At 41.0% G+C, this 27,674-nt stretch overlaps 1 protein-coding gene across 1 annotated transcript in view; it reads right to left on the bottom strand.

Moving 5' to 3' along the window:
• COQ2 (coenzyme Q2, polyprenyltransferase) overlaps positions 1-27,674 on the bottom strand; it is a 48,839-nt gene that overhangs the window by 15,943 nt on the left and 5,222 nt on the right. The window contains exons 2-3 of the mRNA XM_074228501.1: positions 9,934-10,100; positions 1,918-2,039 (exon numbers count right to left, since the gene is read on the bottom strand). Coding sequence (XP_074084602.1) covers positions 1,918-2,039; positions 9,934-10,100 — 289 coding nt within the window. The remainder of the gene's footprint in view (positions 1-1,917; positions 2,040-9,933; positions 10,101-27,674) is intronic.

Raw genomic sequence — 27,674 nt, 5'->3', positions numbered from 1 at the left:
TTTCTTATTCATGTAAGAAGACTGAGTCACAGTCCAGGTTCTGCCCCTGCAGCCAACCCTTAACAGAGGGCCAAGTCCCTCTGATTCTCTGTGCTTCAATCTTCCTTACCCTATTATTTCTTCTTCTACCATTCAAGGGTAGTCACTGTAATGAGGTGTGTACTGTACCAAATGGTTCAGAAAGACCAGTACAGACAAACAGAAGCAGAAGAGTTATGCAAATGAGAGCTACATGCCAAGGCCCCAGAAATCAGCACCACTGATGCTGTCCGTTGAAAGAACCATCTTTCCATACAGGTCAGCTTGTGACTGGCCTCAGTCTGCTCAGAAGTTACTGAAGATGAGACTGCTGTTCATTTTGAAGGGGACAATCTGTGAAATCCTGGAGGGAGACGAACACCACAACTAGACTAGGATTGTGGACAAACGGAATTAATGTTTATAGACAGGAAATGAGAATTGACCTTAGACTCAAGGGGAGGTACGCTGAGTGGAAAAGAGAACTCAGAGAGATGGACGAGAAATAGGAAGGAGGAAGACGGGTTTCAGAATGGCCAGGGAAGCACAGTCTGGAACAATCTGACTTCACAGATAAAGTAGCTGTTTAGCACAAAAGTTATGATCATCAAGGAACTTTTATGATGGTCATTAAGAGGACACCAAAATTGATATTTCCAGAGTTTTGAGTTAGGTCAAGCACTGGCTTTTCCTCACAAAGGATAAAGGTGACCATAAAAGATAAAATAGATAGTTTGAATTAAAATAAAAAAAAACTTTTATAAGAACAAAATCAATGGAGCTTGAATAAGAAGAAAAGTTGCTGAATGGGAAAAATGTTTCATGGAAATTATCTGACAAAAATCTAAGGCTTATAGAGAATGGATACATATAAATAATAAGAGTCATTTCATCAATTCTGTTATTATTATGTCCAGCTCTTTAAATATGACCCTTTGAAGATTCCTTCATTCATGAAGAAATGTGTATGAATTTAGGTAGCATCATTTTTATTATATTGGCAAGGTCAATATAGAACAATCAATTAAGTTTTCACTTATTTCTGCAAAGATTATAAGGAAGTTATACTATAACTTTCTGAGTATATCTTGGTAAGTTAACTTCTAGGAATATTATGTGTTCAATAGATATTTTAAATGGAATTTATCTCCTGCTGAATTTTGTAATATATAAAAAAGTCAATTATTTTTGTCATTTTATTTTAAAACCTGTTACTTTAGAAAACAAAAGTCAAGAATGATTATCTATACTAAGTAAATGAAAAATTTTTTAAATAAGTAATTAAATTCTATGTTTTGTTGGAGTGCCTAATTCTGTATTTAATTACAATGCTTTATTTAAAAAAAAAGTCATTGTTGCAATTAAGTTTTTTCACAGAATCTCTAGGAATTTCCAGGTAAACCATATCACCTGTAGAGATCATTTTGTCTCCTATTTTCCTACAATTATTCCCTCAAATGCTTTTTGTCCCCCTTGACTAATTGCTATAGCTAACATTTCTAACCATATCAAATAACCACAAGGACTACAAAATGCTATAAGTTTACTTCTCACTTTACCTGAGATCATTTTCAAGAAGTATAATATCTGTACACTGGCTATGTGTGGTCAATAAATATATTTAGGGGCAGAAATAAACCAATTTGATGACACTATTTTTCAACTTTAAAAAATGACAAGGGGTGGCTAGGTGGCACAGTGGATAAAGCACTGGCCCTGGAGTCAGGAGTACCTAGGTTCAAATCTGGTCTCAGACACTTAATAATTACCTAGCTGTGTGGCCTTGGGCAAGCCACTTAACTCCATTTGCCTTGCAAAAAAAAAAACTAAAAATAAATAAATAAATAAATGACAGGTTTTTTTTTTTTATTCATATTGGGAAATGTATATGAAATGTACCTGTAATAATTCAGACACAGGAGCACACACAGTGCCAAGCTCAGCTGTCCTCCAAGGAAAACCAAAGATTGAAAAGTTGAAATATCTCCCGCAGCTATTGGTCGATTTGCTGTCCTTGTAACCTTCACACAGAAAAATCAGATTCTTTATAAAAGCCTCATTTAAAATAAAACTCAATATTTGAGATAGGCCCAAGAATCAGTAATTCAGATTTGGATCAGCTTGGAAAAAGCACAAGAAACTTATCAAAAAGTAAATATCACCCCATTCCTCCCTTCTTCACAATTTTGACACTCACTTTATCATGTTCATAATAGTCCAATTCTCATACAAGAAGTAAAGAACAGAAAGTATCCTTAGGTCTAAGACTACTGGAACACTTGAATATAGGAAGGTGGAATGAAATTTGGATTAAATAAATATTTTGGAGCAAAGAGTGCATAAAACTAGTGACTTCTGCAAAGGTAAAGGAGAGGAAGATAATGTTGATGTAAGTATGCAATAGGATTTCTGCAAGGCTACCTGAGAACAATCATTGACTAAGTCTAATACTAGTAACCCAAAATCTATACCTAAGTAGTATTTGCAAAGTGACTGTAAATGTAAGAAGAATCACAGATGTTATGTGAGCAACAGAATTGAACTATTTTTCTCTTACACAATGAAAATTTTAGAAATTATTCTTCCCAGTAAAACCAAAGACAGAGAATGTATCCATGTTGTCATCACAGTTCACTAATTTTTCTTTTCTGAATTAACAAAGTTGGTCAGTCAAGATGACCCTCTTGGGTCAAATGCCAAAAATGGATCCTTTGCTTGTCCTTGGATTAAACCCTTTAACTTAAAACCAGGAAATAATAATCACATCTTTACAACTGATTTATGTGACAATGTAACTCTAGCCAAGTTCAAAGGGGAATAATAAACAAGCTTTTGTCAGATGAAAAGAATTGCTTACTCAAGTTACCATCAAAACACTAGACCTGAATTTCCAAAAGAAAATGGTTAGGCAACAAAACCAAAAAGAAACTGAACTTTATATATTTATCTCAACTTCTGTGATTTTAATGATTACACAATAGTCATATAGGTATGGATAAAACTCATATGAAACACAAATTGACACCTTAATATCAATTATTGCTTTCTAAAAGATCACAAAAAAACAAAGCAAAGATACTCTCTATGATTAGTCTTAAACCCAAGTTTATACCTAAGAGGGAGAGGCGGAGACTTCAGTTAATTGGACATCTACTGTCTCTGTCTCTCTCCCCCTCCATCTCTCTCCCCTCTCTGTCTCTCTGTCTCTGTCTCCATCTCTCTGTCTTTCTCCCTCCCTCCATCTTTTTGTCTCTCTCTCTCTCTCTCTCTCTCTCTCTGTCTCTCTCTGTCTCTGTCTGTTTCTGTCTCTCTCAAAGCAGAGCAGTTGATAATTCTCTGGCTTGCTTCAGTGATAATTTCATTCTTCAAAAGGTGGGAGAATCAACAAGGGACTATTCTGCTTGGATCTGATTGCTAAGTTGGAAATGAAGGGAAGCTTGGAGGGAAGAAACCCTATATCCTAGGATTTATGGTTAAAGGAAAGAGAAACTGGCACAATCTGACATTCACTCTCAATTTTAGGAAAGCTGGTTTTATTGAGTTCCAAGGAAAATATGAAATAATCTGCTTTGGGGGAAGTCAGATCAGGAGAGAAGAATGATGTTCAACAATGCATATAAAAGGAAACAATTTTAATGAAGGGGAAAAATGGAATTTGTCTGAAGACCCTCATGGAATGCACCAACCAAATTAGATTTTAAAAAGAAAACATGGGCAAAAGGTCAGGAAGTCAATGATGAGTATGAGAACATGATGTGATCCTGAAAAAAAGAGTAGGGGGCATGCTAAAAGTCAAAATGGGGTGAGGTTGGTGAGGTAAGCTCAGGAAAACAAAAAGGGGATTTTTTTTTTCAGAGAAAAAGGAAGATTAAAGAAGGAAAGGGGTGGCTAGCACAATGATTTCTGGCTATAGAGAAGGCAGAGCTGATGGACTTTGCTTTCTCTACAAAGGAGAAAGACCTTGATACTGGGAATGGATAGCATCAGGATAAGGAAGTAAGTCACCTAGTCCAGGTGAACTATGATCTCAGATCCTGAAAGAACTGTGCCATGAGAAGGCAAAGTCACTACCAGAGAAATCTGAAAGCACATGGGAAATGAGAGAGGGATCATGAAATCAGAGAAGGGCTCTGCTTTTTCTAAAAAGAGAAGAGAACACAGTCTGCAAACTTGACTTCAATTTCTGGGAAGATTTGGGAAAGGATCATTAAAGTAATGAATTGGCAAATATCTTCAAAGAGATTACAAGGAGTCAACAACATGATTTCATCAAGAACAAGTCAAGCCAAACTTATCTCATTTCCCCCATGACAGGATTACTAACATCAGAGATGAGGGGAATGCTGAATATATGATTTACTTAGATTTTAGCAAAGCTTTTGATAGTCTTAGACTATCCTTTTGGAGAGAACAATATGGATTAGACTGGTCATGTCAAACTCAAATAAAAAGAAATTCCTGTAGTCCTCTTGCTGACTTAGAAAACCACAAATTAACATTATCTGGGTTATATTATTATATATTTTGTTAAACATTTCCCAATTACAATTTGGGAGGCACTTGGGAATTTTCCCTTGAGGAGCTGTGAGCTAGAGAATCTCCTTGGCTCTGGGCTGTTTAACATTCTTATCAATAACTTCAAAAATGTTATAGATGGTATGTTCATTGTATTTGCTGGAAGGGAGAACTGACACAGTGGATGACAGTCAGGAAACAAAAGCTTATAGAACAGGACTAATTCAATAGGATGAAATTAAATCGAATCAATATAAAGTCTTACACTTAGGCTCACACACAAAACAAACCCAACAAATATAAGACAGGAAGGCACAGATAGAAAGGAGCTGTTCTGGAAGGGATCTGGGGTTTTAGTGGTTTCCACAATCAGAACCCACAGGGTGCTATGGTGGCCAAAGCACTGACCACCATGGGCCCTGCTGGAGGGGAGCAGCATCAAGTGACGGGGAGGGGGTCATCTCCCTGGGCTCCATCCCAGCAAGGCCTCACCACTTCTGAGCACCACTGTTAGAAGCTAAGAGTGTGTCTAAGGAGGGCAACCAGGATGCTAAAAGGTCTTGCATTTGGGATTTACAAGGACCTTAAGGAACTTGGGGAATGTTTAAGTATGGAGAAAAGAAGACTCACAAGGACATGAGAGTTGGGTTTGGGTTGATATAAGGAGGATGGACCGGCTTGGCTCAGTTTGGCCTTGGAGGTGGGCAGAAGGGGGAAAAAGATCCAAATTTAAGGTCCAGGCCCGCAAACACCTCCAAACAAGGTGAGCAGTCCAAAAGTAGGGTGGCTTGTCTCAAGAACAGGAGGCATTCCTTCCGTGGATGTCTTCAGGTAGAAACTGGATGGCAGGTCCTCAGATATGTTCAAGTGTAGAGGCTAGCCAGGTGGACACTGAGTCCCTTTCAACTCTCAAATTGGACATGGAGAGAAACAAAAGAACTCTTTGTATAGATACAGGTTTGTGACTTCATATACAATTGGAAATATTCAGACTTGTTGACATCTGTCAAGATCAGATTAACAAAAATTTACATTAAAATCCTGGGTGGGAGAAACTGTCTTGTGGGCAAATAGGATTTAATAGTTTTGCCCTTGCAGAATGAACTTGAAATTCAATTCTTCCCAACTTACTCCTGAACATTTACAGGATTAAAAAATATCAAAGAAAATATAATTTGGTTTTATAATTTTATAATTGTATTAGTCAAGATCTCTTAAAAACACTTTTAAAAGCTCTTGAAAATCTATGAGAGGGGCAGCTAGGTTGCATAGTGGATAGAGCACCAGCCCTGGAGTCAGGAGTACCTGAGTTCAAATCCGGTCTCAGACACTTAATAATTACCTAGCTGTGTGGCCTTGGGCAAGCCACTTAACCCCATTCGCCTTGTAAAAAAAAAAAACCTAAAAAAAAGAAAAAGAAAATCTATGAGAGCAAAACCAACTTAACTAGAAAAGTCCCCTTAAGCTCTAACTTTTGTGATTCTATATATTTTCATAAATCTTATAGCCCCTGTGAAGGAAATGTAAGAAGTCATTTGAGGGGGGCGGAGCCAAGATGGCAACAAGAGAGCAACATCTCTTAGAAGCTCTCTCATAAAACTTCGAAACTAAGGACTCTAACTAAATTTTCGAGAGACAGAACCCACAGAGGGACCCAGTGAGGCAGTTGTCCTACTCAAGGTAACCTGGAAAAGAGCAGAAAGGCTCTGCTCCCCAGGGTTGGAGGGGTGGCCCGCCAGAGGGGTGGTCTGCCAGAGTGAAAGAACTTCAGCCTCCCGGAGGCAGCCCCAGGGTGCTGAGAGCCCCAGCTCACAGCAGCGGGGGAGTTTCCTGAGCTACGCCCTGGGGAGCACCAGGCACAAAGTGGGGGAACAGCTGGGGACCTCTGCCAGAGCAAGCACATGAAGCCCAGCCCTCAGGGCACACAGCCAGCAGCATGGCCAGATCCAGGAACAGAAGCAGGCAGAGCCAGTAAGCAGGAGCCCCCAGGGCATGAGCCTACTGAACCCAGGGAGGGGAGTGAAGAGAGACTGTCCAGCTCTGTCCTCTGCCCCTGGAACAGGACTCTGACCACATTCTGATCCTGATCGCAATCTAGGCACCCCCATAGAACAGCAGGGCCACCCCCACTGTAGCCCCGTGGCAGAGGGGGGCACATATGGTCATTCACAGACCAGGAGGGAGGACAGAGCCTCACACACTGAGACCCTTGTGGGAGTGTCCCAAAAGCTCAGGAAGCACCCCAAAACCAGGCTCAGGCTGGGAAAATGAGCAAGCAGAGAAACAAGAGGAACACCACTGAAAAATATTTTGCATATGAGCCCAAGAAGGATCAAAATACTCAGTCTGAAGATGAGGAAGCACAAGCTCCTGCATCTAAAGACTCCAAGAAAAACAGAAATTGGGCTCAGGCTAGGACAGAGCTCAAAAAAAGACTTTGAAAATCAAATGAGGGAGTTAGAAGAAAAACTGGGAAAAGAAAGGAGATGCAGGAAAAACATGAAAATGAAGTTATCAGCCTAGTCAAGGGAATCCAAAAAAATGCTGAAGAAAATAGCATGCTAAAAACTAGCTTAGGTCAAATGGATAAAACAGTTCAAAAAGTTATTGAGGAGAAGAATGCTTTAAAAAGCAAAACTGGCCAGATGGGAAAAGAGATAAGAAAACTCTGAGGAGAACAAATCCTTCAGACAAACAATAGAATTCAGGGAGATTGATGAATTTACCAGAAATCAGGACTCATTACTTCAAAACCCAAAAAATGAAAAATTAGAAGAAAATGTGAAACATCTCATTGAAAAAAACAACTGATATGGAAAACAGACTTAGGAAAGATAATTTAAAAATTATTGGAATACCTGAAAGTCATGATCAGGAAAAGAGCCTTGACATCATTTTCAAAGAATTACTACAGGGAAATTGCCCTGATAGCCTAGAAGCAGAGGGCAAAATAGAAATGGAGAGAATCCACAGATCCCCCTGAGAAAGAGATCCCAAAAAACCAACCCCTAGGAATATTATAGCCAAGTTTCAGAATTCCCAAGTCAAAGAGAAAATATTACAAGCAGTCAGAAGGACACAGTTCAAATATCGTGGAGCTGCAGTCAGGATCACACAGGACTTAGCAGCAACTACACTGGAAACTCGTAGGGCTTGGAATATAATATACCAGAAGGCAAAAGAGCTTAGAATGCAGCCAAGAATGAACTAACTACCCAGCAAGGCTGAATGTCCTCTTCCAGGGAAAAAAGATGGACTTTCAATGAACAAGGGGAATTTCAAATGTTCTTGTTGGAATGGCCAGAGCTGAACAGAAGGTTTGATCTTCAGATACAGGACTCAGGTGAAGCACAGAGATTGGAGAAGAGGAAAATATGAGGGACTTAATGATGAACTGCATGTATTCCTGCATAGAAAAATGACACTAATAATACTCATATTAACCTTCTCAGTTAATAGAGCAGGTAGAGGGAGCTTTTATAGTTGAAGCACAGGAGAAAGCCGAATTTTAAGATAAAATATGGTGTAAAAATGGAGTCAATACAAAAAAAGGGAAATGTAATGGGAGAAAGAAAAAGGAGAGGGGGAATAGGCCAAGATATCTCATATAATAAATTTTTTCTTTATTACAATGAGCTATTGCAATGACATGGAAGGGGGTAAGGCAAGGGGGAATGAGGGAATCTTTGCTCTCATGAGAGGTGGCTAGGAGAGGAAACAGCATATATACTCAATGGGTTATAGGCATCTGGAGTAAGAATAAAAGGGGGGGGAAGGGAGAAGGGGGGGGATGTGAGTGATGGAGGAGAGGATGGACCATGGTGGGAGAGTGGTCAGATAATAACACATTTTCCTTTTTACTTCTTGCAAGGGGCTGGGATTAGAAGGCCTGCCCAGGACCATGGGGCCAGGTGGATTCTGGGCCTAAGGGGTGGTATGGGGGCTCAGGGCTTCTTGGCCCCAGGACCAGGGATCTGTCTGCTGCACCACTCAGCGACCCTACAGCAGAGTCAGAGTGAAAGGAGAGAGAAAATATAGTACATGGTAATGGAGAAATACGGAAGGAGGGAGTTGCGATCAGCAATGGCAATGGTGGAAAAATATGGAAGTAACTTTTGCGATGGACTTACCATAAAGAATGTGATCCACCCGCGACAGAGTTGTTGGTATTAGAACAAAGACTGAAGCACATTTTTTATTATTATTATTTGGGGGGGGGGGGCGCGGGGCAAATGGGGCTGGGTGGCCTGCCTGGAGTCGCATAGCAGGGTGATCTTTGGGTGTCTGAGGCCGGATTTGGACCCGGGTGCTCCTGGCTCAAGGGCCAATGCTCTGTCTGCCACCCAGCCACCCCTACTATTATTACTATTTTATTTTGGGTCTTTTTTTTTTTTGCAGGGCATTGGGGTTGGGGTGGCTTGCATGACATACGGCTGGGTGATTATTGGGTGTATGGGGCTGGATATGGGCTCAGGTACTCCTGGCTCCAGGGCTGGGGCTCCATCCATTGTGCCACCTGGCCATACCTATAATTATTACTTTTTTTTTAATTTTAATTTTTTTCTCTCCCCTTTACTTTATCGATCAAGTGAGTCTATATTTTGTGGGGGGAGGGGTATTCTGTTTACTCTTAAACAAGAATATTTTATTAATGTATAAAAACATTATTTGTACAAAAAGAGAATAAATAAATATAAAATAAAGAAAAAATAAAAAAATAAAAAATAAAAAAGTCATTTGAGCCAAATTTTTGAGTAGGACCTTAAAAGACATAATTTGTGCATGAAAATGTATGATTTGCATCACTTAAATGATAGGTGTTCACAGATATGAGCAAAGATGCTCAGTACTTTTTTATTAACTGAAAGGTTGGAAGTTAAAAAACAAAATTCTGGAGAAAAAGTACTAAATATCAAGACTTGTTTCCAAATGTCACTTCTGACACCCCAAACTAAAAACAAAATGCTGATTTTTTTCTAAATTCTCACATTTTAGAAAAATAAAACAAACCTTGGCTAATTTTTTATCTGATTACAGAAAAGGAAAAGATGTTTTAAACTGTTCCATTTTGAGTATTTCTTTTCTCTGCATAGCTAGGGCTCTGAATCTATTCTTTTTTTTTTTTTCTTTTTAGGTTTTTGCAAGGCAAATGGGGCTAAGTGGCTTGCCCAAGGCCACACAGCTAGGTAATTATTAAGTGTCTGAGACCGGATTTGAACCCAGGTACTCCTGACTCCAAGGCCAGTGCTTTATCCACTACACCACCTAGCTGCCCCTTCTGAATTTATTCTATAATTATAGCATTATTGAATATCACATGTATGTAAATTGCTTTATAATAATCTATAAAATTTAATGAAGCTATTAGTATTATTATAGCATTTAGGAAGCTTTCTTTACCTTTTTATCATAATCCTGATCCCACATGTCATTAATCGTACAGCCGGCTCCGCGCATCAGAATTGCTCCAGTCCCAAAAAGGGACAACATATACCAGTCTGGAAAACAGCCTGGCTCTGCTGCCAAGCCAATGCTCCAGGTACATGGTAAATACAACAGCCAGGTTCCTGAAACAAATAGAGGAGATAAAAATGACAGATTAATATGAGTTACTACATTATTCTGATACTTTTCACTGCTGAGGAGCTTCATGCCAACAAAAGCATTTCAGGAATTGTACTGAATGGTGACAAAGAACATCGCTGCTTTAACTCTGGTGTTCTTAGAAAGGTATCTGATATTGCTCTATTAGAAATACTGTAGGGGAGGCTAGGTGGCGCAGTGGATACAGCAAAATTGCCTGGCAAAAACCACACACACACACACACACACACACACACATATGTATGTATAGTGAGAGAGAGAGAGAGAGGCAGAGAGAGAGGGGTGTGTGTGTGTGTGTGTGTGTGTGTGTGTGTGTGTGTGTGTATTGCTAGCTCTTGGCTTTAGACAGCTCTTGGCTGTTATAATAAGGAAAGGCCTATTTTTGGTTACAGCTCCTTTTCAAAATAAATGAGTATTTTATTGTAGAAGGACTTTTCCTTTTTTTTTTTTTTTAGGTTTTTGCAAGGCAAATGGGGTTAAGTGGCTTGCCCAAGGCCACACAGCTAGGTAATTATTAAGTGTCTGAGGCCGGATTTGAACTCAGGTACTCCTGACTCCAGGGCTGGTACTCTATCCATTGTGCCACCTAACTGCCCCGGACTTTTCCATTTTTATAAGCATACCCTGTAGATTTTATGGTTTTGGTTCCAGACAAGCACCAGTAAAACTCTATTGCAATACAACCAGTCACAAGAATTTTTTGGTTTCCCAGAGCATATATATTTTATGCTATTAAGTGTCCAAAAATATATATTACTGCCATTAAAATTTTTTTTTTTGCTAAAAAATACTGGCTATCAGCTGAGCCTTTGGTAAGTTGTAATCTGCTGGTGGAGGGTCTCGTCTCGATATTGATGGCTGCAAACTCATCCCAGTGGTGGTTGCCAATGGCTGGGCTAGCAGTGGCAATTTCTTAAAATTATATGGGTATGGTACATGGAGCCTCAAAACAATTACAACAATAACATCACACTCATCACACAGATCACAGATATAATCATGAAAAAGTTTGAAATATTGTGAGAATTTCCAGACTATGAAAGACATGGTATGAGTATGTGTTGTTGGGAAAATGGTACCCATACTTACTCAACTTAGGACTGCCACAAATCTTAAATTTGTAAAACAAAAGAAAACTAAAGAAAAACATAATATTTGCAAGACTCAATAAAGTGAAAAGCAATATGATAAAGTTTGCCAGTACTGACATAATCATATGGTTTTATTGTCATCAATATGATCAATTATTGTCTTTTTAGTTCTCCAAACACTGAATTACTCTTACGTGTCTAGTATAACTTCACAGTGGCTGCAATAAACCAAAAATATTGCTATGCCAACTTTGTTAATATTTCAGTTAATTTTGGGGGGCATCACTATTCATTATTGGTCCATACTTTTCTTTCTCAGCTTTCTCCCTGGTTTTGTGAAAGATTTTCCCATGAAATAATAAAAGTTTTATATACATATGAAGAATTTCGAAATTTAATTTCCAAATTTATTACTATTTTTGAAAATCCCTTTGGCATTCAAAAGCTGCATTACTGCATTATTTCTATTATTTGAAAGCTTGGGGTTACTTCTCCCTAGTAACTGACTCATTGGAAGTCTTGGTTTAGTCTGGAGTGGCACACTTTCCTCAGCACTACCTCACAGAACTCCTCACTTCCAGTTTAGGGCCACCTTCTACACAAAGTCCCACCACTACTGCCGCCCTTCTAACCTTCTTGAATTGAACTCTTTTATGATTGATCCTCTTCAGCCTGAGAGGTGGTACAGTGGATGGAGCACTGGCCTTGGAAGCAAGAAGACTCATCTTCTTGAGATCAGATCTGAGCCCAGACACTAAGTGGCTGAGTGACCCTGGGCAAGTCACTTAACCATGTTTGCCACAGTTTCCTCATCTGTAAAATGAGTTGGAGAAGGGAATGGCAAACCAATCCAGTGTCTCTGCCAAGAAAACATCAAATGGAGTCATAAGGAATCAGAGAAGACTGCAAAGAAACCCCAACGGTGGGGTCATGAAGAGTTGGGCTCCACTGCATGGTATAGTAATCTACTCTATTTTGCTTCTACTCATATATTATGTTCTCTATTGGAATGTAAGTTCTTTGTGAATGGGGACTGTTTCATTCATTATATTTGTATTCTCAGGACTCAAAACACAGCAGGTACTTATTAAACCTTACTGATTTACTTTTTAAGTCAGTATTTCTCCACAATTCAAATCTAACTTTTCACCTTGGTTTATCCTCATGGGGCCCATAGAAAATAAAGAACCAAAAAGAAAAAAGAAAAAAAAATCACTTGGGCAAAAAATGGGAAGAACAAGAAAACATTTAAACCTCCATTCTGGTGCCAGATGGGCTCTATGTCCTTAAGACTACAGAACCCTTCTAAGGCCCAGCTGGGCATTTCCAGCCAAGCCCCCACTGCCCTCTGACTGCCTCCAGACAGGGAATGCTCTCTTGTTCTTCCATTGGGGAGGCTGGTCCTTTAAGGGCTGGGGAAGGGAGTTGGGCTTCCGAACCACTAAAGGTCCAGCCTGTGGGGATTGGAGACTGCCTGCTCTCCTACTGCCCCGGGGGCATATGTTCCTGCCTTGGCATGATTAATTGTCATAGTAAATGTGATGATGCAACTTTTTTTTAAAATTTAAATTATAATCTTTTGAACCCTTTCTCCAAGTCACATGGCAAGTAAAACACTAGACTTTTTCCACACCAAGCTGCCTCTCTTGTTGTTAAGTATTCGCCACAAAGAAACTTTTGATTGAATGGCAGGCATATAGAATAAACCTTTGAGCCAGGTTCTTTACCACCATTTCTGGGGGCAGCTGCTGATCCACACTGAAAGCCTCCAAGAAGTGCCCTCCTTGGCTGAAGGTGGGGCCACCATCTCTATGAAAGGCTGACTGAGGGGCGGCCAGTGTCCCCTGGAACATGCCCCTGGCTGCTACCTGGGACCTGGCCTCGCCCCTCTCTGTCCTCCAGACAATGGCCTTGGCTACTTCTGAAGCTGGGGGGCATCAGGATCCTCTGAGGGGCATGGGAAGCCTTCCTCATTCTGACCCCAGGATACTTGGTACTCAAATTCACTCAATGATGGGCTTTTCCACCTCTGAATTGGTCAGGGCAGCAAGCATCCTGCAACCCTCTGGTCACACATGCCCACATCCTTGTCTCTCAATATCCCAAGCAACTAGGAAATCATGCCAGTGGTCAAAGTCTAGGCCTCTGGACCAGTCAAATCCCAGGGCAGCTAGCCCCATCTAGCAGATATAAAACTAATGGCATGACAGAAGAGCTCCCCACACCTGCCTTCCCTCATGGCTCTTCAACTGCGGCCAAGCTGGCTGTGCCCCATCACAACCTCCATCTCCCACCTTGTACCCCTGCGCAGGTACATTCATTCCTCCTCCCTACACTTCTGGGAACCCTGAGCTCCCCGTGGAACCCTTCTGGACTCCCCCAGTTGTCACTCTTCCCTCTCCTTGCTTCTTGTACATCCTGTATTTAATTACAGCGAATATGGTACAGCTCCCAGTAGGGTAGAAGTTCTCTCCAAGGGCAGCTCTTATCTCACTTCTGTGCCTATAATTCCCACATGAGGCTTAGCATAGAAGAGACCATTAGGAAATGCGTACTCCTCACCTGTCATTGGTTCCCCAGCCCCTGCCTCCCCCCTAAGGGCCAAGTGGAACCTTCTAGGCTGTGGGCTAGTCTTTCTAGAGGAGCAGCCTCCCTTTCTGTCCAAGCACAATCATACTATGACACCTGCCTGGGAGGCAGGTGCTATTATTATCATTTTACAGATCAGACAGAAATGAAGCAACTTGCTCAGGATCACACAATCAACACCTACCTGAGATCAGATATGAACTCAGATCAGTATGTAACTTCATCTTCTAATAACAAGATTTTTAAAAATGATATAAATCTTAAGAACAACTTTGGGCAAGTAAGTCATTTTGACTCTTATAAATAACCAAATTAACTAAAAAGGACATATGAAGAAGACACTATCTGCATCCAGAGAAAACTAGCAAAGTATGAGTAGAATAATTTTACATATTATTGTTTGTTTCTAATAGTAGCCATCTCAACAACATCGGAGGGAGGGCAAGAATAGAAAAGAAAAACTATCTATACAATAACTTTATTATATATTTACAAGGAATAGCAAGTTGTAATAAGAGATTTATGGTCTCATGTACAATCATCTTTTTTATACTGTTATTGAAATGCTTATTTTATTCCATAAATTAAAAATAAATTTTAAAAAATAAACAAAAAAAATAAATTTCTATTTTTTATGGGATAATTTATAAAAAAGTATTTTAATCACTACCTGAATTTCAGAATCATATGCATGTGTGAAAAACTCTTTCTCTACATTTTACTGTATAAAATCTTAGCTTCACATTCTGGGAAATTAGAATCCATATCTCAATGTACAAATTACAAGGTTTCCTTTCATGGGATCTATCTCCACCTTGTGTTCTTCTGGCATATCACCCATCCCTAAAGATTTTTTTTAAGGTAGAGAACCTGGAGATGGTGCTCCAGGGAAGGCAAGGGAGCGGAGAAAATGAAGAAGAAAATGTTCCACAATGTCAGAGATGAGGAGAACTGAGCAGAGGCCTGCAGTGACAGAGGATGCTAAGCGAGGTCCAATACATGCATAGGTAGCAAGGGGGGGGGGGGCCAAGGAGGGGAGCCGTCCAGCCCTGAAGAGAGTGGGATGACTGTGGACCAGCAGGATGCTCAATGCCCAGATGGAGCTGGACAGGATTTCTAGACTCAAGATCTCAAATCATGTCCGAGTAGCCCTAGCATTCAATTCAATAATCACTGACCGCAGGCCAGGGTCTGCGCCAGACATTTGGATACCTATAGGATCCCAAGGAGCTTAGGTGATGACATAGAGAATACTTTTCTATTAAATACAAATACTTTTCTAAGATTTTCAAATCACCTGTGATTTAATCAGGGTAGGTACCTCTCCTCCAGACTCCCTCCAGGCCTTAGCACAGTTCATAAGGTGTTGCAGTCAAATGTGTCACCTCAGTCAGCCTTGGACGGTGACCATCAAAGCCTGCTCAGCTCAGGCATCTGCCAGCGGAAGCTGCAGGACACCTTCAGCTCAGCCTCAGGTGGCCAGGGATCTGCCCATACTGAAACAGACCACAGCCCCTCCACGCCATCCTGCTCAGTCCTTGACTGTGTTTCACAATTAATCCTCCAGAGATGCCAAATCAGCAGTGTCTAAGTCTGCCTGCCTATCTGTCTGTCTGTCTAGCTCGATAGTCTGTCTACCGGCCTGTCTATCTGCCAATCTGCCTACCACTCTGTCTACCTAGTCTGTCTACCTGCTGTCTATCTGTTTGCCTGTCTACCTGCACCCCTCATCTGGGAGATCCTGAGAAAGAGGAATTAGCTTTGGTTCCACAGAACAGAACCAGGACTGAAGGTAGAAGTTTCAGAGAGGAAAATTTCAGTTCCATAAATGGAAAACAACTAACAAGCAGGGCTGTCTTTTGCCTTATTTTGTGTCCAAGCATTTTGGAAAGCCTGGCTTTCAGCAGGTACTCAATAAATGTTTGCTAACTGAATTTTACATCACCAGATGTCTACAGGTAGAGGAGGGCATCTTGAGATTGAGTTAACATCTCATCACTTTTATTGGGGTTTTTTTGGACTTTGGTAGTATACTTCTCGGCATACAGCAGGCTCTTAATAAATGCCTGTTGATTGACATTTACAGGAGGCTTGGGGTGATGCAGCCTAGAAGACTGAAAGATCTGAAGAGTAAGTGGGAACTGGTTTAAATTTTCCATTGCCTCCATTTCCCACTTTTCCTTCCTAGGAGGGCTTCATGGGGTGGGGTATGGATCGCAGTTTGGGGTCTGCCTCTTGGTCCTGTAAAAGTGAGATCCTTATCCAGTGGCCACCAAATGAATCCACCACTTGAGGAACAGAATCAATGTTTATATTCTTATATGTTAGTGAAACCAGAGGATTAAATGGAAGTTGGACCCAGAGGGTGGAACTGGTCAGTTAGGCAGCGAGAGACAATTGAGGACACTGTCCCCGAGGTGTTGGGGCTTCCCGATCAGCAGCAGTGACAATAAGCAAGGAAGTCATGACAGCTTATTCAGCACCTGGGGCAGAAATTCATAGGACCTTTGAGATTAAATGAACATAGATCAATCATAGATCAATCAAGCATTTAGAAGAGTCTAGTTCTATTGTTTGCCATCTCAAGGGGGTGCAGAAAAAGAGAATTTGGAACTAAAATTTTTTTTAAATGAATGCTAAAAATATTTTACATGTAATTTGTATCTTGAGTTCCCCTTTTGACCTCTGGATGAGAGGCAAGTCATAAAAACCTGGGTTGGACTCCCACTTAGGGCCACCATCTTCTCTGATCTGTGACTCAGCCAACACTGCTTGGCTGTTCTTTTATCTCTCTCTCTCTCTCTCTCTCTCTCTCTCTCTCTCTCTCTCTCCCGCCCCTCTCTCTCGATTATACACACACACACACATATATATACCTTCCTATGTGTTGTTAACTTCTTTTAATAATTTTTTTGGTTTATTTCCAAAAAATATATATTTCACATGTAATTGGGAAATAATGATATGAAAATAAAAACAAAACAGCCCCTGCCCTCAAAGAATTTACATTCTAGACACAGAAATAACATGAGCACAAATAAGAACAGAGAAAATACAGATAGACCTCTGACAAAGTGAAAATAATCAGCAAGTGTCTGCAATGTAAAAACAAAACATCAATAAAAAAAAGAAAAAGAAGGGGAAGGGAAACAAGGGGTCCAAAGAAGGGATGGGAAGTAGAAATTCGCCTGGGATGGGACATGAGTACAAAGGCTTGGAGAAGGGAAGGAGCCAGAAGAACCCCAGCTCAAAGGGACTGGGGTATGGAAGGAGCCAGGCTGGGCCCAGGCCAGAGAAGCTGCCCCAAGGAGAGCTGACCATCAGGCTGGAGGCTGGGGGGAGATGGGTGGGCAGAGCCCTAATCTGGTCAGACCTGCTCAAATAGGCAAATAGAGTGTGATCCCATGACTTTGGAGTTGTTTCCCACAAGGAAGACTGCCAGGCTTCCTCTCCTGACTATCCTGTGGGACTCCTGTCCATGACCTCCTGGAGGTGTACCCCAAGTGCCCACCCGGGGGTAGGGTACCAGCAAAATCATCCGGCAGTCCATCTGTTCTTTCTTTCAACACAACCTATAATGCAGGAAAATAATGTTGACAATGATGTAGAGGATAAAGCCTACCGACAATAAGAAAAGGGTATACCTCCCAAAACAAAGCCAGTGGCGGCAAACAAGAAGGCAACCTTCCAGCACAACTTGGTCTGGGTCAGGAGGAGGTAAAAGTCCCAGCCTCCCTACTCCAGAAGGGGTCTTAGAATCCCAAGGTGGGGGCAGCCATCACAGCAGTGTGGAAGCCCTGAGTTAGGAATGGGCCAGGGGCGAGGGGTCTACAGCATCCAGTCCTAAGGCCTAACATTCTAATCCAAAATTTTCTAGGGGAGGGAGGGGAAGAGAGGAAGTATAACTCAGGAGGAGAGGATTAGCTGAGGAACCTTGGGGAGGAAGCCAAAGGGGATAACCCCTTCCTCCCCATTCAATGATGGAGCAGAGGATGAAGTCTCAATTCAGGAACTAAAAGTGGAAAAATAAACAAACAGAAGATAATGATCCCTGTAAAGAATTATAAGAGATCCAAAGATGTCCCAAAATCCAACCTAGGAGAAAACAGTCCACAAGCACAGCATCAATATCTGAAGAAATTAAGTGAGATAAAAAAAATGAAAACCCCTCAAAAAAAACTGGAGGAAAAAAATTGGAAGAATCAGTAGTTTAGAGCAGAAAATGATAAACCATACCCAAGCAATGGACTTCTTGAATGTTAGAATAAACCAAGCACAAATAAATGATCCCAAAACACAGTAAGAAAAATTAGAAAACTGGAAAAATAGAAGAATATTGAAAATTAACTGACCTGAAAGGTCAAGAAGAAATCATTTAAGAATCTTTAAATGGGGGCAGTTAGGTGTCAGAGTGGATAGAGCACCAGGCAGACACTTAATAATTACCTAGTTGTATGACCTTGGGCAAGTTATTTAACCCCATTGCCTTAAATAAAATAAAATAAAACAAAAGAATCATTTAAAAAAGGGGGTGGAGTGAGGGGACAGCTAGAAGTTGAAGAAGATAGATGTTGGATCTGAAGTCAGGAAGACTCATCATTCTGAGTTTAAATCTGACTTCTAGCAGGGTGATCCTGGACAAGTTGTTTTACCTTGTTGCCTCAGTTTCCTCATCTATAAAAAGAGGTGGAGAAGGAAACAGCAAACTATTCCAGTGTCTCTGCCAAGAAAACTCTAAATAGGGTCATGAAAAGTTGCACATGATGAAAAAACAAAACAAAGGCTTGGATCCTATATTTGAAGAAATCATGAAAACTACCCAGATTTATCAGAACCAGACAGAATCCCTACCTCTGTCCCTGAAGGCTCAGCAAAGGCAACGTCATAGCCAAAATCCAGAACTCTCTCAACAAAGAAAATGTATTTCATAAAACCAGAAAGAGTTTGTTTGCCAAGGTACCACAGTCCAGATTACATAAGACCCGGCAGTTTCTACAAGAAACAAGAGATCTCTGAACAAGGTGTCAAAAGGCAAGAGGTAGAGGCTTACTATCAAGAATAACCACCTCCCTGCTAAGCTGTGTGGGCTGGTGTGGGCTGTGGGCAGGACCTTCAATAGCATGATGGACTTCTAAGCATCTCCAGCTGGGTCCAAACCCAACCGCTCAGAAAGTATGTGAGCACTGAAAGGAGCCAGAGAATCAAAAGGTGCTAAGTTTTTTGGAAAGAGACAGAAGAGACACCCTGTTCCTTCAAAATCTTACTTCCCAGGATGTTTTGAGAGAATTAAATAAGGAAAAGGGGGTGTTAGGATGGATGGATTCTGTTCTGAGAGGTTTTTAAAAGGCTCAGAGAAAGTGGAAAAAGAAGAGAGGGTAGAAAGAGTGGCCCAGTGTAGGAAGGAAAAGGGAGGGGTTTTATTCTTATTTCTCAGAAGTGGGTTCTTGGGAAGAATATTTGCCTCTGGCAAACATACATAAATACACACTCACTCTCTCTCTCTCTCTCTCTCTCTCTCTCTCTCTCTCACACACACACACACACACACACACACAGACCCTTCAGATAGAAGAAGGATAATCCTGGGGAGTGTTCTGATTGAAAATTAAGGCAAACTGAACAGCAGATCCTGTCTTAGGCATTCTCTCTCTCATAAATCTTCTAAACTAAGGACTCTAACTAAATTTTCAAGAGACAGAACCCACAGAGGGACCCAGTGAGGCAGTTCTCCTACTCAAGGTAACCTGGAAAAGAGCAGGAAGGCTCTGCTCCCCGGGGTTGGAGGGGTGGCCCGCCAGAGGGGTGGCCCACCAGAGCAAAAGAACTTCAGCTTCCCGGAGGCAGCCCCAGGGTGCTGGGAGCCGAGGCTCACAGCAGCAGGGGAGTCTCCTGAGCTACGCCCCGGGGAGCACGGGCACAACTTTGGGGAACAGCAGGACCTCTGCCAGAGCAAGCATGTGGAGCCCAGCCCTCAGGGCACACAGCCAGCAGAGTGGCCAGGCAGCCCAGATCCAGGAAACAAAAGCAGGCGGAGCCAGTAAGCAGGAGCCTCCAGGGCATGAGCCCATTGAGCTGAGAGAGGAGTGAAGAGAGAGACAGCCCAGCTCTACCCCTGGAACAGGACTCTGGGGTTCTGACTACATTCAGATCCTGATTGCAGCCTAGACCCCCCCATAGAACAGCAGGGGCCCCCCACCTCAGCCCCGTGGCAGAGGGGGGCGCTTATGGTCATTCACAGACCAGGAGGGAGGACAGAGCCTCACACACTGAGACCCTTGTGGGAGTGTCCCAAAAGCTCAGGAACACCCAAAACCAGGCTCAGGCTGGGAAAATGAGCAAGCAGAGAAATAAGAGGAGCACCATTGCTATGATCCCAAGAAGGATCAATATACTCAGTCTGAAGATGAGGAAGCACAAGCTCCTGTATCTAAAGACTCCAAGAAAAACAGAAATTGGGCTCAGGCTAGGACAGAGCTCAAAAAAGACTTTGAAAATCAAATGAGGGAGTTAGAAGAAAAACTGGGAAAAGAAAAGAGAGAGATGTAGGAAAAACATGCAAATGAAGTCAGCAGCTCAGTCAAGGAAATCCAAAAAAATGCTGAAGAAAACAGCATGCTAAAAAACCAGCTTAGGTCAAATGGATAAAACAGTTCAAAAAATTATTGAGAAGAATGCTTTAAAAAGCAGAATTGGCCAGATGGAAAAAGAGATAAGAAAACTCTCTGAGGAGAACAAATCCTTCAGACAAAGAATAGAATTTAGGGAGATTGATGAATTTACGGGAAATCAGGACTCATTACTTCAAAACCAAGAAAATGAAAAATTAGAAGAAAATGTGAAACATCTCACTAAAAAAAACAACTGATATGGAAAACTGATTTAGGAAAGATAATTTAAAAATTATTGGAATACCTGAAAGTCATGATCAGGAAAAGAGCCTTGACATCATTTTCAAAGAATTACTACAGGAAAATTGCCCTGATAGCCTAGAAGCAGAGGGCAAAATAGAAATGGAGAGAATCCACAGATCCCCCCGAGAAAGAGATCCCAAAAAACCAACCCCTAGGAATATTATAGCCAAGTTCCAGAACTCCCAAGTCAAAGAAAAAATATTACAAGCAGCCACAAGGACACAGTTCAAATATTGTGGAGCTGCAGTCAGGATCACACAGGACTTAGCAGCAATTACACTGGAAACTCGTAGGGCTTGGAATATAATATACCGGAAGGCAAAAGAGCTTAGAATGCAACCAAGAATCAACTACCCAGCAAAAATGAATGTCCTCTTCCATGGAAAAAGTTGGACTTTCAATGAACCAGGGGAATTTCAAATGTTCCTGTTAGAATGGCCAGAGCTGAACAGAAGGTTTGATCTTCAGATACAGGACTCAGGTGAAGCATGGAGATTGGAGGAGAGGGGGGGAAATATGAGGGACTTAATGATGATGAACTGCATGTATTCCTGCATATAAAAATGACACTGATAATACTCATATGAACCTTCTCAGTTAACAGAGCAGGTAGAGGGAGCTTTCGGAGTTGAAGCACAGGAGAAAGCTGAATTCAAAGATAAAATATGGTGTAAAAATTGAGTTAATAGAAAAAAGGGAAATGTAATGGGAGAAAGAAAAAGGAGAGGGGGAATAGGCCAAGATATTTCATATAATAAGATTTTTCTTTATTCCAATGAGCTATTGCAATGATATGGAAGGGGGGAAGGCAAGGGGGAATGAGGGAATCTTCACTCTCATCAGAGGTGGTTAGGAGAGGAAACAGCATATATACTCAATGGGGTATAGGCATCTATAGAAGGAGAGAGGGCAGGGGACAGGGGGAATGGGGAGTTGATGTGAGTGATGGAGGAGAGGATGGACCATGGGGGGAGAGTGGTCAGATGTAACACATTTTCTTTTTTACTTCTTGCAAGGGGCTGGGATTGGATGGCCTGTCCAGGACCATAGGGCCGGGTGGATGCTGATGGGTGGTATGGTGGTATGGGGGCTCGGGGCCTCTTAGCCCCAGGACCAGGGATCTATCTGCTGTGCTACTCAGCTACCCTACAGCAGAGTCAGAGTGAAAGGAGAGAGAAAATATAGTACATGGTAGTGGAGAAATAAGAAAGGAGGGAGTTGCGATCAGCAATGGCAATGGTGGAAAAATATGGGAGTAGCTTTTGCGATGGACTTAGCATAAAGAATGTGATCCACCCACGACAGAGTTGTTGGTGTTGGAACAAAGACTGAAGGACATTTATTATTATTATTATTATTATTATTATTATTATTTTGGGGGGTGCAGGGCAAATGGGGCTGGGTAGCCTGCTTGGGGCTGCATAGCAGGGTGATTGTTGGGTGTCTGAGGCTGGATTTGGATCTGGGTGCTCCTGGCTCAAGGGCCAATGCTCTGTCCACCACCCAGCCACTCCTACTATTATTACTATTTTATTTAGGGTCTTTTTTTTCTTCTTTTTTTGGTTTTTGCAGGGCAGTGAGGTTGGGGTGGCTTGCATGTCACATGGCTGGGTGATTGTTGGGTGTATGGTGCCGGATATGGGCTCAGGTGCTCCTGGCTCCAGGGCTGGTGCTCTGTCCACTGCGCCACCTGGCCATACCTACAATTATTACTATTATTTTTTTTAATTTTAATTTTTTTATTTCCCCTTTATTGCTCAAGTGAGTCTATATTTTTGGAGGGGGTATTCTGTTTACTCTTAAGAATATTTTGCTAATGTATAAAAAATTATTTGTACAAAATGAGAATAAATATTAAATATTAAAAAAAACAAAACAAAAAACAAAAGAAAATTAAGGCAAACTGAGAGAGAATGTCCTGAGTATGGGCAATTTATTAGGCCAATACATTGGGTCTGCTCTCAAGAACAAAGACTTTGAGGAAGGATTTATTAGTCTTCCTATAGTTTTGGGAAGTACTGAGTTGGGGAGGTGGGGAAGACAAGATGAGTGATTAGAGGGTAAACAGCTTCATGGGAGGAAGGACAACAGGATTGTTTACATCAAGGTGGGATTCTTTGGAAGGTTAGATGTTTTTATGTGACCCATCTGCATCTGGTGGTCTTTGCTAGGGGATAAACTAGGGAGATTAAAAAAACCCCTAAGCAAAAAAAAAAATTGTCAAAGACAGATATTTTTTGGTGATGATATCAAGTTAATTTGTGGGACTTAAAGATAACTAACAGTTGTCCTGGAAGTAAACTAGGGCTACCTATATGAGAGAAAGAGAGAACTTTTCTTTTAATTGTAATTTTAAACTGATTCAGAGGGAAAACTAAATTCTTGAACTCAACTCAAGGATATAGAAAGGTGGCTTCAGGCAAATGAAGATTCAATTACAAAAATCAATATAGAACAAAATCACTAACATTGCATAATCAATACAATAGAAATTTGAGGCAATATTAGTGTGGATCTTCTCTGGAGGGCATAGTTGTAAGCAAATCAACTGCCTTGAACCAGAAAGGAGGAATAAAAAGAAAGGGAAAACAATGAAGCTAAAGAGATGTCAATGTATCAGGAATGGCTGAACAAAATATGGTATGTTTATTTATGTTATACTATTCACCATAAAAAAGTCAAAAGACAGTTTGAGGGAACCTTGGGGAAAATGAACTGGTATTGAACGGAATGAACAGAATAAAGATAATAATTTATACAAGATTGGCAATACTACCAAGAAAAAGCGATTTCTGAAGGATTCAAGAACTGTGATCCATGCAAAGACCAGCCATGTTTCTAGAAGACCAGGGATGTTAGCCACCTCCTGTCAGGCAGATGGTAAACTCAAGGGGCAGAGAGAGCCATTGGTTTTTGGACAGAGTCAGTTTGACCAGGCCTGTTTGTTGCAAGGTTCCCCACCACCACCACCATGGGCAAAAGGGGAGAATTAACAAGAATGATGCCTCCCAAGAAAGGGGGTCATTGAAATATTTTTAAAGATGCATGGTAAAAAAAGAGAAGGAAGTTCAAAGTTTAAAAGGAGGTATGGACATGAGGGACAGTTTGGGAGTTATTCAGATTTATTATATCCTTTAAAAAATAAATCAGTATGAAATACAGTTCCAGATACAATCCTCCCTTTGAGTTCTGTAGTGAAAGAAAAAAATAAGACTTCAGGAAGACCTGAACCAAGGTGGTGTGAGTGGGGAGAACATGAGGAATGACAGGAGCTGGCCATGGAGGTAGAAATGACAAGATATTGCAAATGAGCATATCAAAGAGCTAAGGGTCAAGGAGGCACCAAGGATAATGGTGAGGGGAGAACATAGGGGATGAAACAGGATAGTTGGCAGAAATAGAGAAGTTCAGAAAAGGGACGACTTTGTGGGGAATGAGTTCTGCTTCATCTGGTGGAAATGATTATGAAACATCCAGGTTGAAAATTTCAGTTGACGACTGTGATGACTGTGTAGTGAGGAAGTAAATAAGCATTCATTAAAGCTCACACATAAAAGAGGCTCTTGCAAACTTTATTTCATTTGTCCCTCACAATCACTAATTCTGTGTACTAGGGGCCATTATTAGCCTAATTTTCACAGTTGAAGAAACTAAGGCAAAAAAACAGGTTAAATGATACATCCAACCTGGCTGTTAAGTACCAGAAGATGAATTTTTCACTCAGTTTTTCTTACTGTAGGCTTAGTCATCTATCCACTGAGGCCCACTGAACTGTAACAAATTTGGACTCAGTTGCAAATATTGCCAGGTAAGTGCGGGGAGGTATTATTAACCTAAATATATTCATTCTAGTTGAGCAAAAAACTTTTAAATGAACCAAATTGAGCTACTAGATTGGGGTGTGGAATTGAAAATTGATTTTTAATTCCATTTTGTTAAGACTTAATCAAGTAAGATTTAAATCATTCCCCTTTGGCTAAAAGTTTTACTCCTAGTAACATCAAGTCTTTGGATCACAATGCTATTCTTGTGATTCAGTTCAACTTAGGTCAGAGTATAATTCTTATGTTGTAACTAGTACCTTCCCCAATGTATAAAAACTTGTACCTACACCTTTGTAACTCCTGAATTGCCTAAAGGTCAGTGTCATCAATCCAAGGTAGACATTCCCTATAGACTGATTCTATCACTAGGACCAATCTGTTGACTATATCTGATTTTAGCTCCAAATGGTATAGTGGGGAGGAACAAAGATGAGATTTATTCCAGTTCCTCATTAAATCATCCACCAATGACAATTGTCTTACCTTGTCTTGTGACTGGTACTGTTTGTGATTAAGGGAGTTTCAGAAAGGGAGGTCCAAATAACGTAATAGAAAAAATATTTTTAAGGCAATGGGGTTAAATGACTTGCCCAAGGTCACACAGCTAGGTAATGATTAAGTGTCTGAGGTCAAATTTGAACTCAGGTCCTCCTGACTCTAGGGCCTGTGCTCCATCTACTGTGCCACCTAGCTGCCCCAAGGTGGTTTCTTTTTAAATTTCTAGCCAAATAAGAAGACACACCCATGTTGCTAAAGATTTTGTTCTCTGGTCCTATAAATCACCCTAAAACACCCTGCCCTTCCTCACTCTGGGCCTTGAATTAGGGAGCAGTCATTGACCCCATTTATTGGCCAGTCTATCTAATAAATGGATCATGCTCAGACTGTCACTGCCTTAGTGTTCCTTTATTTCCATCTTGACAGGGCTATTTCAAAGGAACTTTCCCCTGTGGATTCATAGCCTTGTATTCAAATTCACAGACTTGTATGATCTTTTAATGGTAAGAGCAAAGGAGAGAAAGGAGTGGTCAGACAGACATGGAGAAGAGAACCAGGAAAGAACAATTATCAAAAACACTTTGAGAAGGGAGACTATCCAGGAGAAGAGGGTAGTCCAGAGTGCCCAATCCTTTCGGAGGCCAAGGGGGATAAACACTGAGAAAAGGCCTTCTGTCACATTTGGCAAATGAGAGAAAATAACTTTGGAGAGAATAATATCAGTTGATTGATGGAGTTGGAACTCCAACAGAAATGCTTTAATACTTGGTGATTTTTAATGCAGAAGCGGTCATTGAGGAGAAAAGTGAAAATATGTTGGGAAACAGGGATTAATGATTAGAAAGGAGAGAATTCAAATTATTCAGAGTGCAAAAAAAATTACTTTCTCTGGAGAAAAAAGTCCAGATGCTAGACATGAGCAACACCAAATAACATAAGATAAAAATGAAGCTCTCTCACCATGTGATTGATCAGTCCATCTTTTTTATGGCAACCTTTACTTCGGTTCAGTTTCCTAATTCCAGATGGGTTAGGTAGTGCAGCCCAATCACAGCCACCATGTGCCTCTTCACTGCCTCCTGGATCATACCCACTGAATTTTTCAAAGACTTCTAGCCATATACCATTGCTGGCAGAATACTGGTTCAGGGATGCATTAAAAGAACATTGCATTCTCCCAATGGCAATCCAGTCTGCTCTCTCTCTTCCTCTCCCTGTCTAATTCTAGGATCAACTGCCCATTGGAGAGTGCCTTTCCAAATACGTGTGCTCATGGGGTATCTCGTAGGGCTGGTGTCCATGGAAGAGCCATCAGCAAAATTCAACCAGGTGTACACTTCCCTTTTTGGATGTCTTTCAGGGGTTGGCGAAAAGAGATTGAGGTCCATACATCATTGTCCCTTTGTGGATGCCAAAAATGGGAGGATTAAAATTGTCCTGCCTACAATAAGAGACTGAGACAGAGTTCTGAGGCAATGACGCTTTAATTAAAGGGTCCATGCTCCCGTCTAATGAAGTGGGCCTCAGATATCCTCCTGATGTGATATGGCCCCTTCTTCTGAGGCTTTGTTTTTTAATACCCAAATACTCCAAAGAGGCCTGGAGGCATGGTGAAATATAGAATATCACTGGTTGATGGACCTTGCTCTTGAGTACCAAAAATGAAATAGTAGGAGGGGGATCATAGATTGGGTGAAGTGCAGAGGAGTTCTACTGCCTAAGTGGAAATAGGATAGTCATAAGATGGATAGGCTACTTCTTAGTTTGGCAGGAGGAGATGGCACAGGATATACATCCTGACTAGGAATGGTTGTTTGCTTGGTCTGGAAGTACAAAAATAAATTGGAGGGGGTGACTAGGTGGTGCAGTGGATAGAGTACCAGCCCTGGAGTCAGGAGTACCTGAGTTCAAATCCGGCCTCAGACACTTAGTAATGACCTAGCTGTGTGGCCTCGGGCAAGCCACTTAACCCCATTGCCTTGCAAAAACCTAAAAAAATAAAAAATAAAAAAATAAATTGGAGAACTTTCCATGTAGTTAAATCACTTCTGCTACATGGAACTTGATAACCAAGTCAAGGAAAAACAAGGGTGGAGGCCTCCAGCTAGCTTCCTAAGAATGCACAAGTGATCTTACCATCCAATTTCATAACTCTGGGATCCAATATACAGAACTTAGAAGATGGCTACTAATTAAAATTGGAATTAATTAAATCATCTTTCTCATCACCAAAGTTTGCTTGCAGGTGGAGTTAAAGAAATGGGCTAGAGTAAACTGTATGAAAATGATACAACAAAACCAAATAAGCTAAACTGCTATCTTATCGTCTGATCTTGCTATCTCTTATACTTTATGTTTCTTCCTTAAGGATGTGATTTCTCTCTCATCACGTTCAATCTGGACCAATGTATAACACGGAAACAATGTAAATACTAGCAAATTGTCTTCTGTGGGGGGTGGGGGAGGGAAGTAAGATTAGGGGGGAAAATTGTAAAACAAAATAAATAAAATCTTAAAAAAAAATAGGATATCAGTAGATATTTTTAAAATTCTTATTAAATTCAAACCCCCAGCAAGGTGCAGCCCCTTCTTCCGGCCTATGTCAATCTTAACAATAGCCCACA

The sequence above is a fragment of the Macrotis lagotis genome, chromosome 3, assembly GCF_037893015.1.
Source record: "Macrotis lagotis isolate mMagLag1 chromosome 3, bilby.v1.9.chrom.fasta, whole genome shotgun sequence".
Taxonomy (NCBI): Eukaryota; Metazoa; Chordata; class Mammalia; order Peramelemorphia; family Peramelidae; genus Macrotis; species Macrotis lagotis.
Note: the sequence above shows the minus strand (reverse complement) of the source record. Positions and strands in the feature narration are given on the sequence as shown.